This window comes from Oncorhynchus masou, chromosome 26, assembly GCF_036934945.1.
Source record: "Oncorhynchus masou masou isolate Uvic2021 chromosome 26, UVic_Omas_1.1, whole genome shotgun sequence".
Lineage (NCBI taxonomy): Eukaryota > Metazoa > Chordata > Actinopteri > Salmoniformes > Salmonidae > Oncorhynchus > Oncorhynchus masou.
In genome coordinates, this window is record NC_088237.1 from 16,117,917 (window position 1) to 16,132,803 (window position 14,887).

General features: G+C 43.6%; 1 protein-coding gene across 1 annotated transcript; it reads left to right on the top strand.

Moving 5' to 3' along the window:
- Positions 1-172: 172 nt before the first annotated feature.
- On the top strand, positions 173-14,882 carry LOC135514894 (store-operated calcium entry regulator STIMATE-like). The gene is made up of 8 exons (XM_064938582.1): positions 173-649; positions 2,091-2,139; positions 2,339-2,434; positions 2,775-2,896; positions 3,913-4,025; positions 4,788-4,871; positions 6,686-6,808; positions 12,919-14,882. Exons 1-8 carry the CDS (start codon positions 460-462, stop codon positions 12,994-12,996), a joined length of 855 nt encoding a protein of 284 aa, XP_064794654.1. The 5' UTR covers positions 173-459; the 3' UTR covers positions 12,997-14,882.
- The last annotated feature ends 5 nt before the right edge of the window (positions 14,883-14,887 follow it).

Here is a 14,887-nt window from a genome sequence, read left to right on the forward strand (position 1 = left end):
CGTCCATTTAGATTAAATTATAGGCTAAACTCTATACATGTGATTAGAACGTGGTAACTGTTAAAAAGCATTTCAAATGGCGCTCGGGACATTGATGGCCCCCTACTGCGGAGACCGGAGCGCGTGACCGCAATTAACAAAAGGAACAAAGACCGCCTGCGTTCGCAGAGATCCAAGGAATTCAACAGCAGGAGGTGACGTCAGAATCCCGTATTTTGCAGTTGATATGGAGTAGAACATTTAACCATGTTCCCGACTTTTGTTTTCGCATTTTCGGTGGCTTTCCCCCCCGCAAAATACTTTTGTTTTAACTTTGCGAGAGAGGCATTGAGCAGTGATGGCATGACAAATTCGTTTTGTTTTTCTTGAGATTGGAAGGCTCCTAGATCTCTCCTCGCAAACAACAGGGGAAGTGCCCCCTGTCCTTTGTCTGCTTCGGGTGTTTTTAAAGTATTCGACATGGACATTTACGGATACAATGGTGTTTTTCTGGTCAAAAGACCGTTTAATAATGCAGTTTTTGAGATTTCGAATATGTCAGACATTACGAAGGCGAACCCTCAGGGATGCGATAACGGGGCTTTGACAAACAGATTCGGAGTCTTGATTCAAGGGTTGCTGGCCATAGTTGCCTTCAGCACATTGATGGGTGAGTATCTTTCAGAAGAGAACGTAACAATGTTTCAAGGGCTGAGCAGTATAATTGTATAGGATAACTTATTGTTTCGAAATAGCAGATCATGTTTAAAATAAAATACGTAGAAATCACCTTTAAAGGGAAAATCAAGGGTCTACTCAGCCAAGCACTGCTCTGGTATCCACTGCAGAGCTCCTCTCCATCTGTGAGCACGTGGCAGTTTGTTTGTTTATGCTATTTGACGTTTCATTCCGATAGGCTGCTGTTGCACTTTATACGGCTGATAATAAATATATAATTATATTATAATGCCATTTAAATAGTATATTATAAGAATGTTTCCCCTATCCTTTTATGTGCTAAGTTTTAAATATTCAGCGCCACGCGTAGCCATATGTCATCCGTGGCCCATCAACACAAATGTAAACGATCTCGAATGTATCCTATAACTATTAGACTATTGTATATTTATAAACTTTCCCTAAACGATAAACTACTGGTTAACGATCTATAAACCCATTTAATTTATATTATTCTTATTATTGAAAATCCTCTTCAAGACCGGGGTGAACGTTTATGGTCTATGATGGCGCAAACTACTTTGAGAGGGTGGTCATAATATCCTACAGAATACATAAATGCCTTTTTGAATATAAGAGAAGAGGCTCTGTCTGTATCTCTATCTACAGTGAGAGGACATTTTGTAGTCATGTACTTTACAACAGTGATTTATGACAGAAAGGGGTCAGACTCTAAAGGTGAGTGGAGGATCAAATAGCTTTGACCTTCTCACAGTTACTTATTAGTAAGAATATCAATATTTAGCTGTGTGTGTGTGTGTGTGTGTACTGCCTCAGCCAGAGTACCCAAGTATGTTAATATACTGCTGAAAATCAAGGGTCTACTCAGCCAAGCGCTGCACTGGTATGCACGGCAGAGCTACCCTGTCCATCTCAATGCCTCTCCTCCTCCTGCCAAGATGCAGCCATCTTTGTTTAGAGTCCTCTTCCTCTTGGCTATTTTGGTGACTTCCTCCCATTGACAGACCACTGGCCCCACCTTTTGCGTGTCAGAGTTCTTAGATACAGTTGCTATCATTTTATGCCAGGCACCAATTCTGGCTTTGCATTCTAACCTTCAGATAGTTTTTGGGTGATAATGAGTCAAACTGCAGCCACAACATGATGATTGGTATGTGAACAGTCACACACTCAGACCTTGTGTTAGATGGGGAGAGAGGAACAGTGGGTTCCAGTTAGACACGTGGCCCTGAGCTACCAGTGTCCTGATGGGGATGGGTGGACTGAGGGAGCATGTGGTTCTGACTTGTTCCATTCTTTATCCATCCCTCCTGGACCCACAGAGGACATGTACACTCACAGAGATAGCCATAGAAGAGTGAAAAATTCCTGTCTCTCTCTGTCTCTCTGTCTCTCTGTCTCTCTGTCTATAGTGAAGAGGTTCCGTGAACCCGTAGGGATCAGAAGACCGTGGCGGATCTGGTGAGAGACCAGTGTTTTTTTTATCAGAGTCTGTATCAAACCCCAAGGGAAGAACAGGAGACTGTCGGTTGATCACATGGCTGAGGGTCAAAGATTCTATTAGATTTAGAGATGTTAATGTTTGTTGCTTGACTTATATATTTGGCTATTACAAGTCACCATGGTGATGACCATCCTACATTTCACCCCATCTCTACAGGTTTTACGACATGTCCAAGCAGGCCATTGGCGCTCTCTTCATCCACTTTGCCAATGTGTTCCTCTCCAACCTCACAAAAATGGACCCCTGTTCCCTGTGAGTCCATAGCTGTGATTGGACAGGTTTGCAGAAACCACCTTCCAATCTAAAGCCTCAACCAATCATTATGATAAATAAATAAGATGTTCTATTTTGACATGCAGCAGACAGGGGCAGTGAAATGTGTTGTTTTACATGGTTAACCATAGTAGTTTGGTAGCCCTAGTGCAAATTAGGTGATAAGTCCCTTGCACAAGGACACATTGACAGATTCTGCACCTTGTCTGCTTGTGTATTCCAACCACTGGCCTTTCAGTTACTGGCCCAACACTCTAACCGCTAGGCTACCTGCTGCCCACGTCAAATCACCGACTCACTTCCTGGTGGCTTTCCACAGGTATTTGATCAATTTCCTGCTCGATGCCACGCTAGGCATGCTGGTCATCTGGGCGGGGGTCAAGGTTGTCTCCAGGATCGTGGAGTACAAGCAGTTCACACTGCTCACCTTTGGAGAATACGGTGAGTCTCCTAGACATCTGTTTATGCTGTGTCAAATGTTTGGAGGTTGACCAAAGTTCAGACATCTACTGTTCTGTGTCGTTGGAGAGGGTTGTGCCAGTTAATTTTCAGAATATTTCAGGGAGGTTGACACTTCTTCCTTTCACCACTGGAGGCCGCTGTAGGCTCATGAGAATATTGCATGAAAAACAACCTCCGATGGGCGACGATGACTTGTGGGATTAAGTTCTAGCCAATTGCTGCACTCGCTCTGTCCATAAGTCTTAATGGGGGAAAAAAATAACCAAAATAAGATTTCAAATGTCAGTCTGTTAATCTACTGTATTCCACAAAGTCATATTCTACTGTATCTGCGCTTGGTTCTGTTTCATGTATTTTTCCCCATTGATTATTATGATCCACCGGATTGTAAATGCAGCTGTGCCATGACAACTGACCAAATGTTTTAATGGGCTTTAGTTTCCATCCAATCTGTATCACTCTCTGTGTGGGGACCTTTCCCCCAAAAGCCTGCTCCAAATACTGTCCCTCTGTCATAACTATTGGTCCTGAAAACTAAACAAATAGTAAAACTTTTAGCCGTTTGTGTAGAGTTAGTTGTCAATCCTCTCTGTCCCTCTTAAAGAGCTGAACAACAACATGCAGTTTCTCTCTTATACCTTTCTCTCCGCTGTTTCACTTCTCTCTATGTCTCTGTCTCTCGTCTGTCTCTCTCTTGTCTTTCTCTCTGCTGTGTTTCCAGGTGCAGAGTGTTCGTTAATGACAGAGACATGTCTGTGTACACTGAGATGACCGAGAGATGCAAATAGTATTTAGACGTGTTTAGACCAGCGCACTGAGTTTGTGGGTGCTTGTCTGTGTGTATGAATGCCTCTATGGGGTCAATGTGCAGTCTGCTGTCGTCCTCTCTATGGCTGATCTTCCATAGGTGACGATCTGAGTCCGTTGGTCAGTGCATGTGGTTTCAGTGTGGTCACTGTGTGGTCATTAAGTAATGGTCTGTTCTGTCTGACCAGGTGACCCTCCCCAGGCCGCAGCGTGGCTCGGTCAGTGTGGTGTCTACCTTCTCATCATGGTCCTGGAGAAGAGTGTAGTCAGCTTGGTGCTGCTCATTCCAGGATGGACCAATGTGAGTAGGCCTACAGTACCCACAACCACCTGCTCCAGGGACATGGGCTAACCCAGATCCTGAGAGACTCTACCCACGAGAGAGAGCGAGAGCGGAAGTGTCAATCATGTTCTTTCTTCTCGGTTGTGTGTTTGAAATCTCTGGTGACAATTTAAAGTCAACAGAAAGTCAAGGCTAAAAAAGAAAGGGAGGATGAAAGGTTTTGGAGAGAACAAAGAGAAAGCGTTGTCCTTTGAACAGAATGGGAACATTGACCTTCAGCCAAATTAATGTCATCTGGCCCCAGGGACTAGTGTCTTTAGACAATCTGTTTGGTTGGTTATTTGACTGAGGCTGTGGATCTCCTGCTCAAACCTTCTTTGTGTTTTAGGGTCGTTGTTGCTCTGTTCACTGCTCCTCTCTTGAAGAGGGTCATTTAGTTTTTTTCAGTACACATTGCTTTGGGACACTGTGGCTTTTTCTCAGGGAGAAGGGGGAGCAAACTGTCATTAACATACCGTAGCTCATTCCAGACAAACCGAATACTTTGAGATTTTTTCTCTCTCTCTGGTGAATACCACATAATCATCACATTAGCTCCAATCTTCAATCATGTTCCACAGCAGAGAGCCAAAGAGATACTCGCTCTATTATAGTGCAAAATATTGACGATCTAAATGTCATTGGATGACAGTCTTTTGTGTAACGCGCCTGTTATTCTGACCTGCCCAAATTGAAAGTGTGTGTTGTGACGTTGAGTTTCTCTGCACGCTACTGTTCCAGCTGCAGTCTGTGTTGCTGGACTACATCCCTGACCCTCAGGTGGACCTTGTGTTGGTCATGCTCATCGTGCCCGTCATTGTCAATGTGAGTCTCAACCAGCTTGCAATAACACTCTACATAATGTTGTATATATGTCAGAGGAGGCCGCTGAGGGGAGGATGGCTCATAATAATGGCTGGAATGGAAACCATGTGTTTGAGTCTGATACTGTCCTATTCATTCCATTCCAGCCATTACTATGAGCCGTCCTCCCCAATTAAGGTACCACCAACCTCCTGTGGTATATGTAAACTCAGCAAAAAAAGAAACGTCCTCTCACTGCCAACTGTGTTTATTTTCAGCAAACTTAACATGTGTAAATATTTGTATAAATGTAATTTTCAACAACTGAGACATAAACTGAACAAGTTCCACAGACATATGACCAACATAAATGGAATAATGTGTCCCTGAACAAAGGGGGGTCAAAATCAAAACTAACAGTCAGTATCTGGTGTGGCCACCAGCTGCATTAAGTACTGCAGTGCATCTCCTCCTCATGGACTGCACCAGATTTGCCAGTTCTTGCTGTGAGATGTTACCCCACTCTTCCACCAAGTCACCTGCATGTTCTCGGACATTTCTGGGGGCAATGGCCCTAGTCCTCACCCTCTGATCCAACAGGTTCCAGACATACTCAATGGGATTGAGATCCGGGCTCTTTGGTGGCCATGGCAGAACACTGACATTCCTGTCTTGCAGGAAATCATGCACAGAACGAGCAGTATGGCTGGTGGCATTGTCATGCTGGAGGGCCATGTCAGGATGAGCCTGCAGGAAGGGTACCACATGAGGTAGGAGGATGTCTTCCCTGTAACGCACAGCGTTGAGACTGCCTGCAATGACAACAAGCTCAGTCCGATGATGCTGTGACACACCGCCCCAGACCATGACAGACCCGCCACCTCCAAAGCGATCCCGCTCGAGAGTACAGGCCTCGGTGTAACTCTCATTACTTTAACGATAAACGCAAATACAACCATCACCCCTGGTGAGACAAAACCGCGACTCGTCAGTGAAGAGCACTTTTTGCCAGTCTTGTCTGGTCCAGCTGTTGCCGGTGATGTCTGGTGAGGACCTGCCTTACAACAGGCCTACAAGCCCTCAATCCAGCCTCTCTCAGCCTATTGCGGACAGTCTGAGCACTGATGGAGGGATTGTGCGTTCCTGGTGTAACTCGGGCAGTTGTTGTTGCCATCCTGTGCCTGTTCCGCAGGGGTGATGTTCGGATGTACCGACCCTGTGCAGGTGTTGTTACACGTGGTCTGCCACTGCGAGGACGATCAGCTGTCCGTCCTGTCTCCCTGTAGCGCTGTCTTAGGCGTCTCACAATACTGACATTGCAATTTATTGCCCTGGCCACATCTGCGGTCCTCATGCTTCCTTGCAGCATGCCTAAGGCATGTTCACGCAGATGAGCAGGAACCCTGGGCATCTTTCTTTTGGTGTTTTTCAGTCAGTAGAAAGGCCTTTTTTAGTTAGTTTTTAGTAAGTTTTCATAACTGTGACCTTAATTGCCTACCGTCTGCAAGCTGTTGGTGTCTTAACGGCCGTTCTACAGGTTGCATGTTCATGAATTGTTTAAGGTTCATTGAACAAGCATGGGAAACAGTGTTTAAACCCTTTACAATGATCTGTGTTTTTTTTTTACAAATGATCTTTGAAAGACCGTTTTCTTTTTTTGCTGAGTTTTGTATCCCAGACAGTGCATTACGCTTGTATTTTTGGATAGAAAACGTGCATGAAGTTTACAGAATGTAGGCTTACTAGGCTACACTGATTGTACATTACATGGCCATTATGCACCACTGTGCACCAGTTGTACTGACGGAGTTTGTTTTCTGTGGGACCCTCTGTAGTCCATCATGTTCTGGGTGGTGGACAGTCTGATGATGAGGAAGTACAAGAGCCTGGACGACTCCTGTGACCCCTCGACCAAGGTCGTCTCCACGGTGCCGTGGGTTACTGGCGACGAGTCACAGGTGAGTGTCGATAAACTAGAGATGTCCCTGACAAAAAAACGAAAGGCGTCTGTTCTTTCGACCAATCATTGGTCAAATTTAATATATATATGATGCTTTAAGCTCACCATTTGATGAAATAAGGCACAAATGACTGAAGAGGGAGACAGAGATCAAGATAACCAGAAGAAAAACTTCACCTCCTCCCGCTCCTAATGGTTTTTCCAGATTCTGCCGTTACTCTCCTGAAGTTGCCGGTAATAGGTTACACAAGGAATCGGCAACATTTCACATGTGGAATGACCATTTATCTTACCATTTCTACCGATCTGCGTGCCAGTTATAGTTTTCATATGCACATTTTTGTGGAACAGTTTCATTTATAATAACATCTTCGTACCTCAATCATTGTCATGTGGTTAATCAAAATTCTATTAAAATCTAAATGAAAATAATACAAACCTAAAAAGTAACTTTTTTAATTGCCATTTCCAACTATAGAAAAATAGCCTATAAAGCCAACAAATAAAAACATTGCTGCCTGCAGGTAGAAAATGTCCTGATAAAAGTAAAAGTATATCTAATAAAACACATTGGCTACGCATGGCCTGCCTGCAGCGAACGTTGAAACATTGTATCAACTATTTACTTGGGTCTGGCCTGAATCTCCTTGCAACATTGTATAAAATATCTTGGGCCCTCAAAGTTGTCCATGCTAATGAGCTCGGGACAAACACAGCTGTAGGCTATTTGCTTAAGGGATAAGAAGTAATCAGTTTGGCCTATTTTATGTTTCCATTGGATCAGAGCATACCATTTTTCCCTTTCACGCTGAGTAGTTATTGAAAGGGAGAGAGCTGGAAAGATTTTTTTTTTTAAATACATTGAGGAATTGTCATTTTCAATGGATGTGAAAACCTACTTTGTTTGAGGTGAACAAAACATTACTTTGAGAAGCTCTACAGCTCATTAGTGATCGTGCATTAAGCCAATCAGAAATACTACAATTTCCCCAAATGGGCACATTTATATGCCTACATTTGCACTCAGGCCAGATAGCCTATAGATCTACTTCTATGCATAATCAGGTGCATGTCCTTACTCAACATCGACAGGAACTCTCCAAACAAAAGACAGGCTAAATGAACAAAACTCATAAATGGAATGAAATAAACCAAAACTTGTTTAGCATAGGTGTAGCATATGTTATGCGCTCTGCAACAACGTGTCCACTCCAACAATAAGAACGGTAAAAATCTGAAATAATATATTTAATGCATTAAAAGACATTACCGTAACCAACCAAACTTTTGTAGATGAGATATTATCGTAATGAACTGTAAATGTACTACTGGTGATAAACGTCTGTAATGGGAAATTGATATAAACTAACAGTCAAATGCAAACAATTCACACAATGAATTTATGAAACAATGAATGTACACAAATTGGCGGGAAGGAGCCCATTCTGGAGGGAGACGTGCAGCCACACTCCTCTTCTTGGACTGTGCCACCCCCACGGCCTCCGCAATGGATTAGTCTCGGCCTCCGCAATGGATTAGTTCACTGAGATGGGCGCAAATAAGATGGGTGTCTCGTGTGCGATTAAAAAAAAAAAAAAAAAAACATATACAAAAGTATGTGGACACCCCTTCAAATTAGTGGAGTTGGCTATTTCGGCCACACCTGTTGCTGACCATTGTATAAAATCGAGCACACAGCCATGCAATCTTCATAGACAAACATTGGCAGTAGAATGGCCCATATCGTAAAGCTCAGTGACTTTCAACGTGGCGCCGTCATAGGATGCCACCTTTCCAACAAGTCAGTTTGTAAAATTTCTGCCCCTGCTAGAACTGCCCTGGTCAACTCTAAGTGCTGTTATTGTGAAGTGGAAACGTCTAGGAGCCACAACAGCTCAGCTGCAAAGTGGTAGGCCACCCAAGCTCACAACGCGGACCGCCAAGTGCAGAAGTGCATAGCACATAAAAATCATCTGTCCTCTGTTGCAACACTCACTACCAAGTTCAAAACAGCCTTTGGAAGCAGAAATCTACCTGCCCCAATGCATAGTGCCAAATGTAAAGTTTGGAGGAGGAATAATGGTCTGGGGCTGTTTTTCATGGTTCAGACTAGGCTCCTTAGTTCCAGTGAAGGGAAATCTTAGCGCTACAACATACAATGATATTCTAGACGATTCTGTGCTTCCAACTTTCCAACAATTCTGTGCTTCCAACAAAGTGAGGTCCATACAGAAATGGTTTATCGAGATCGGTGTGGAAGAACTTGACTGGCCTGCACAGAGCGCTGGCCTCAACTACCTTTGGGATGATTTGGAACGCTGGCTGCGAGCCAGGCCTAATCGCCCAACATCAGTGCCCGACCTCACTAATGCTCTTTTGGCTGAATGGAAGCAAGTCCCCGCAGCAATGTTCCAACAGCTAGTGGAAAGCCTTCCCAGAAGAGTGGAGGCTGTTATAGCAGCTACTGCTCTGTGGCATCATGAAGGGACATCGTTTGATGATACAACATTAAGGCCCATGGGTACAAAGAGACTTTCCCACCAAACATCACCGTGACACCACATATCCCAGTAGGACACTGGCTAAAGACGTGTGTTTGAGAAAGACAAGAAACGAGATGGCTGTGAGAGTTATGATAGATGTTTGTCACAGTGATTTAGCCTGTCTGCACCTGTTTTATGTGGGCTCCCCCCCCCCCCCCACCTACACACACACCTACACACACACTGCTCTCTGGGTTGGTCTAAAGGGCAACTGGCCCACAGTTACTGTCAAGGAAAGACTTAAGTCAGGGAAAATCCCCCTTTCTCTCCATTTTTGTTTCTCTCTCTGTTTTCGCCTGTCCAATTTGTCGTGTTGTTTCTCTGTGGGTCAGATTGATTCAATTCCACACGGCACAATGTCTTACTTGTCCCGGCTGTTCTGGAAAATATGAGTGTCATAGCAATGTTATTGACATTCCTTGTTTGGTAAGACACGAGTGATGGATGGATGGCGCTAGATCGGCCTGCCAGTTGTCAAGTGTCTTCTGTGTTTCATGTTGTAGAGTTGCTCCTAATCTGTTGAGATTGTAGTCCACCGTAAATGTGTGATCACCTTGTTTCAATGGATCCATTGTGAGAATTGTATTTGGTGAGAGAACAGCATGTGGTGAATAGTGATGTCATTATGATATTAGTTAACTGTCTCCAGTGGGTGTATAGTGTTGGTCTATTTGAGTGGGGAATCATGTACGGTATATTGGAGTAGTGAGACTGTCGACAGAAGCTTCCTGTGTTGGGGAATCGGAGAGAATTGACCTCCTACACAGCAGTCAATGTGTTACTGTACACTCTCCTCTCTCTCACTCTCCTCTCTCTCTGGAGTCACAATGATTATGACAGACTGGCAGTGTTGCTCTCTCTCCCTCTCTCCCTCCTCGTCCCTGGTACTCTGCCAAGCAGCAACAAATCATCCCTTCATCCTGGGAATAAGTGACATTTGGAATTAATTTCCATTCAGTGATGTTATGGAAAGTGGAGTGGAGGAGGAGAGAAAAGAGGGAGAGAACTATGTCCATGGGAGAGAGGAGGGCATTGATTAGGGAGAGCTGTTGGAGTTTGGTTGGTCAATAGTCTGTGTGCAATGAGTTTGAGTTCAGTCTGTAGGATAGTGTTGGGGAATGGTTTCACCCATGGTCAGCTGTGGCCATATGGTGTTCAGAGAAGGCTGTTTACCTTTATCATAAACAGCCAAACATTTAGTTATTCTAGAGCTGTTAGTTATGACCTTTCTGGTGTATGCTGTCAAACGGACTAGTTAAATGCCCTAACATCTCCAACCTGTTTCCTTATGGGATGAAACACAGACATAACATCGATAGACATCTTGGTCTGAGTGTACAGTATCTGAATGAAGATTATTTGTTTGGGATTGGCCTCATATCGGTGAGAGAGGAAGGCTGAGAAAGCCCCATTTCTGCTTCTTTCACGACAATAATCTCATCCAAGATGTCTGCATTGCGTGCATGCACACACTACCATACTCTCATCCAAGATGTCTGCATTGCGTGCATGCACACACTACCATAATCTCATCCAAGATGTCTGCATTGCGTGCATGCACACACTACCATAATCTCACCCAAGATGTCTGCATTGCGTGCATGCACACACTACCATAATCTCATCCAAGATGTCTGCATTGCGTGCATGCACACACTACCATAATCTCACCCAAGATGTCTGCATTGCGTGCATGCACACACTACCATAATCTCATCCAAGATGTCTGCATTGCGTGCATGCACACACTACCATAATCTCATCCAAGATGTCTGCATTGCGTGCATGCACACACTACCATAATCTCATCCAAGATGTCTGCATTGCGTGCATGCACACACTACCATAATCTCACCCAAGATGTCTGCATTGCGTGCATGCACACACTACCATAATCTCACCCAAGATGTCTGCATTGCGTGCATGCACACACTACCATAATCTCACCCAAGATGTCTGCATTGCGTGCATGCACACACTACCATAATCTCACCCAAGATGTCTGCATTGCGTGCATGCACACACTACCATAATCTCACCCAAGATGTCTGCATTGCGTGCATGCACACACTACCATAATCTCATCCAAGATGTCTGCATTGCGTGCATGCACACACTACCATAATCTCATCCAAGATGTCTGCATTGCGTGCATGCACACACTACCATAATCTCATCCAAGATGTCTGCATTGCGTGCATGCACACACTACCATAATCTCATCCAAGATGTCTGCATTGCGTGCATGCACACACTACCATAATCTCACACAAGATGTCCGAAAAGTTTTTGGATAGGTTGACTTTTTCCACATTTTGTTAAATGACAGCCTTATTCTAAAATTGATGATGCAATTTTTTAAAATCAATCTACACACAATACCCCATAATGACAAAGCAAAGAAGTTTAGAATTTTTTGCAAATGTATTAAAAATAAAATAACAGAAATATTCAGACTCTTTACTCTGTACTTTTTTGTTGAAGCACCTTTGTTGAGATTACAGCCTCAAGTCTTCTTGTGTATGATGCTACAAGCATGGCAAACCTTTATTTAGGAAGTTTCTCCCATTTCTCCTCCACAGATCCTCTCAAGCTCTGTCAGGTTGAATGAGGAGCATGGATGAGGATCCTTTCATCAAGGATCTCTCTGTACTTTGCTCCGTTCATCTTTCCCTCCATCCTGGCTAGTCTCTCAATCCCTGCTGCTGAAAAACATCCCACAGCATGATGCTGCCACCACCATGCTTCACCGTAGGGATGGTGCCAGGTTTCCTCCAGACGTGACGCTTGGCATTCAGGCCAAAGAGTTCAATCTTGGATTTATCAGAGAATCTTGTTTCTCATGGTCTGAGAGTCCTTTAGTGGCCTTTTGGCAAACTCCAAGCTGGTTGTCGTGCCTTTTACTGAGGAGTGGTTTCCGTCTGGCCACTCTACCATAAAGGCCTGATTAGTGGAGTGCTGCAGAGATGGTTGTCCTTTTGGAAGGTTCTCCTACCTCAACAGAGGAACTATGGAGCTATGTCAGAGTGACCATCGGGTTCTTGGTCACCTCCCTGACCGAGGCCCTTCTCCCCCGATTGCTCAGTTTGGCCGAGCGGCCAGCTCTAGGAATAGTCTTGGTGGTTCCAAACTACTTACATTTTTAAGAATGACAGCGGCAACCCTGTTCTTGGGGACCTTCAATGCTGCAGACATTTTTTGGTATTGTGTGTAGATTGATTTGGTATTTCTTAAATTGAATCCATTTTTAGAACAAGGCTGTAACATAACAAAATGTGTAAAAAGTCAAGGGGTCTGAATACTTTCTGAATGTAATATGGTGGTTTATTATGCCATAAAAGGCTTTCCATAAAGCGTGTGAGGTTCTGGAATTCCGCTATGTTGTGATTTACAACAATATTCCAGACTGGGAATAAAGTGGAACTTTTATAGCCTTGGGTTGGAAATAACAGCACACCAGACCTGGACACATCACCTCATCCTGGCCGACAGCTGCTCACGTATCTGTGTGACGATGTCTGTATGTTTGTGTATCTGTTCCTTGACGTGTTTCTACCTCATCCAGGTCCTGTTGCCTGTCGACACAGACGCTGAGGAGGAGGAGGATAGTTCAACAATGGATCCGAGGAGGGTCCCACTCTAGCCTCCCAGTAGTGGGCATACTACCTAGCTGGGTGGAGGTGTAGCTCTGGTATCCATCTCTAAAAGACCCTGACACACACGCTGACCCGCACCACACACAAACAAATCACACACATTAGCTTTTTTTCATTGTACACATCCCAATGATGTCTTTGATGACTTGGCTGTTAGAGGATGTTGAATGTTATATTAACTATGCTTTATGATGGAGGGGGCTATACGCTTGGTGGGGGCTATAAAGTGTCTCGTAATGGAGATGATTAGAGAGCACAGTGATGATGAGAGTAAATCTGTCCTCTCACGGGGGGATTTTGTGAAAAGGGTGTTTGTTGATCTCCAAAGAGCTCTTTGACATACCGTATCAATTTCTAAAGAGTAGCGGTAAGGAGTCAGTACAATCTCCTCTGTTTTCCTTCATCATACAGACAACTGCTGAGTTCACTCATGTCAGTTGTCAGACTATTGTAACTCAGCCCGAGAAGTTGGACCTTAAAGTTGGAAATGTTTTATCTGAGTTGGACTGTAGTGGTCTGGTCTGGAACAGTTCTTCACACTTCTCCAGAGGATGTTTAACAAGGTGGAAAATGGACCAGATCATTTTATATTCCTCATGGATGTCCATTTGGGATTGATTTGGATTTATCCAAATATTTGAATGTTTCTGATATGAAGTAAAGAGCTTTGTGATTTTGAATGTTCTAATGTATTTTCTTACTACTTTTGTCTATTTGACTGTATTCATATTAATTGTGGTTAAACCCGAGATACAATTGTAAACGGAACACTATTTTGGTATGTTCATTCTTATCGATAACAGCTCAATGATTGAGAAATGTGAACTCTAACATGAAAATACAGTACTGCCATTTTTGTTTTCATTGAATTATGTTCCTGGAACCATTTTAATGTCTTAGTGATATGAAAGATTCTGATTGTGAGACTCATTTCACATGACCTCAAATGTTTGGAACAGGTACTGTGAGGCCTGCGCCACTACACTGTTTGCATTTATGCTAATTATTCACTGTTTAAAAAATCTATATATTTTTTATTTAGCGTTGCTCCAGTCCATGTATGTGTTTGTGGAAACATCATTTTTAATTGTGACTGAAATAGTTTGAATGTTTAATGGATTTCCACTTGAAAGTGCCATGTTGCCATAATATATTCATATATGATACGAGAAAAATGTCTGTTATTTGTCTTAACTGTTGTCACTGTTTGTATTATAATAATTTAAAGTGAAGTTGTATAATAACAAACACGGGTGTTGAATTCCTTTGGTGGCTTAGGTCAGCCCGGTGGCTTAGGTCAGCCCGGTGGCCCCTGAGCTCGATGACAGACACCTGAGCGGGACGTGGAGTAATACACCTCTGTGACCCCCAAACTGATGACAGGTGGGATGAGGGGGGTGGGTTAGTTAGGGGGTGTCTGGTGTGATCCTAAGCAGTGTCTCCACATGATCGGGTTCACCTGTTTGCTTTCCCAGTTAGCACCTAAACCTAAACCTAGCATGTAAAGAGCCTGCCTTCCTGCATTGACTAAGGCCTGGATTCAGTCCTAATACGAGTTGTAGACAATGCGGCTGTTAAACGCAATTTCCGATTGAGCAGCGTTTTACTGTGAATGTGAGCCCTGTGAACATGAGGACATTGTCTTTAAAGCCCTTGATGGGATTGACTCGGTAGGATGGAGCGCAGTACTAGTTTTGGGTGTGATTCCTGCTTGGGTCGCATACAGCACATACTTTATACTGAATGTTTGTTAACTGTTAGTTACTTTCATAGAACTGTTTACATTGTTAGTATTATGTTTCAAGTGTTCTTACAATCTAGAGCTGTTCAGAGAAAAGTTGATCTTTACCAATAAATCTTGTTTTTACACACAGTTAA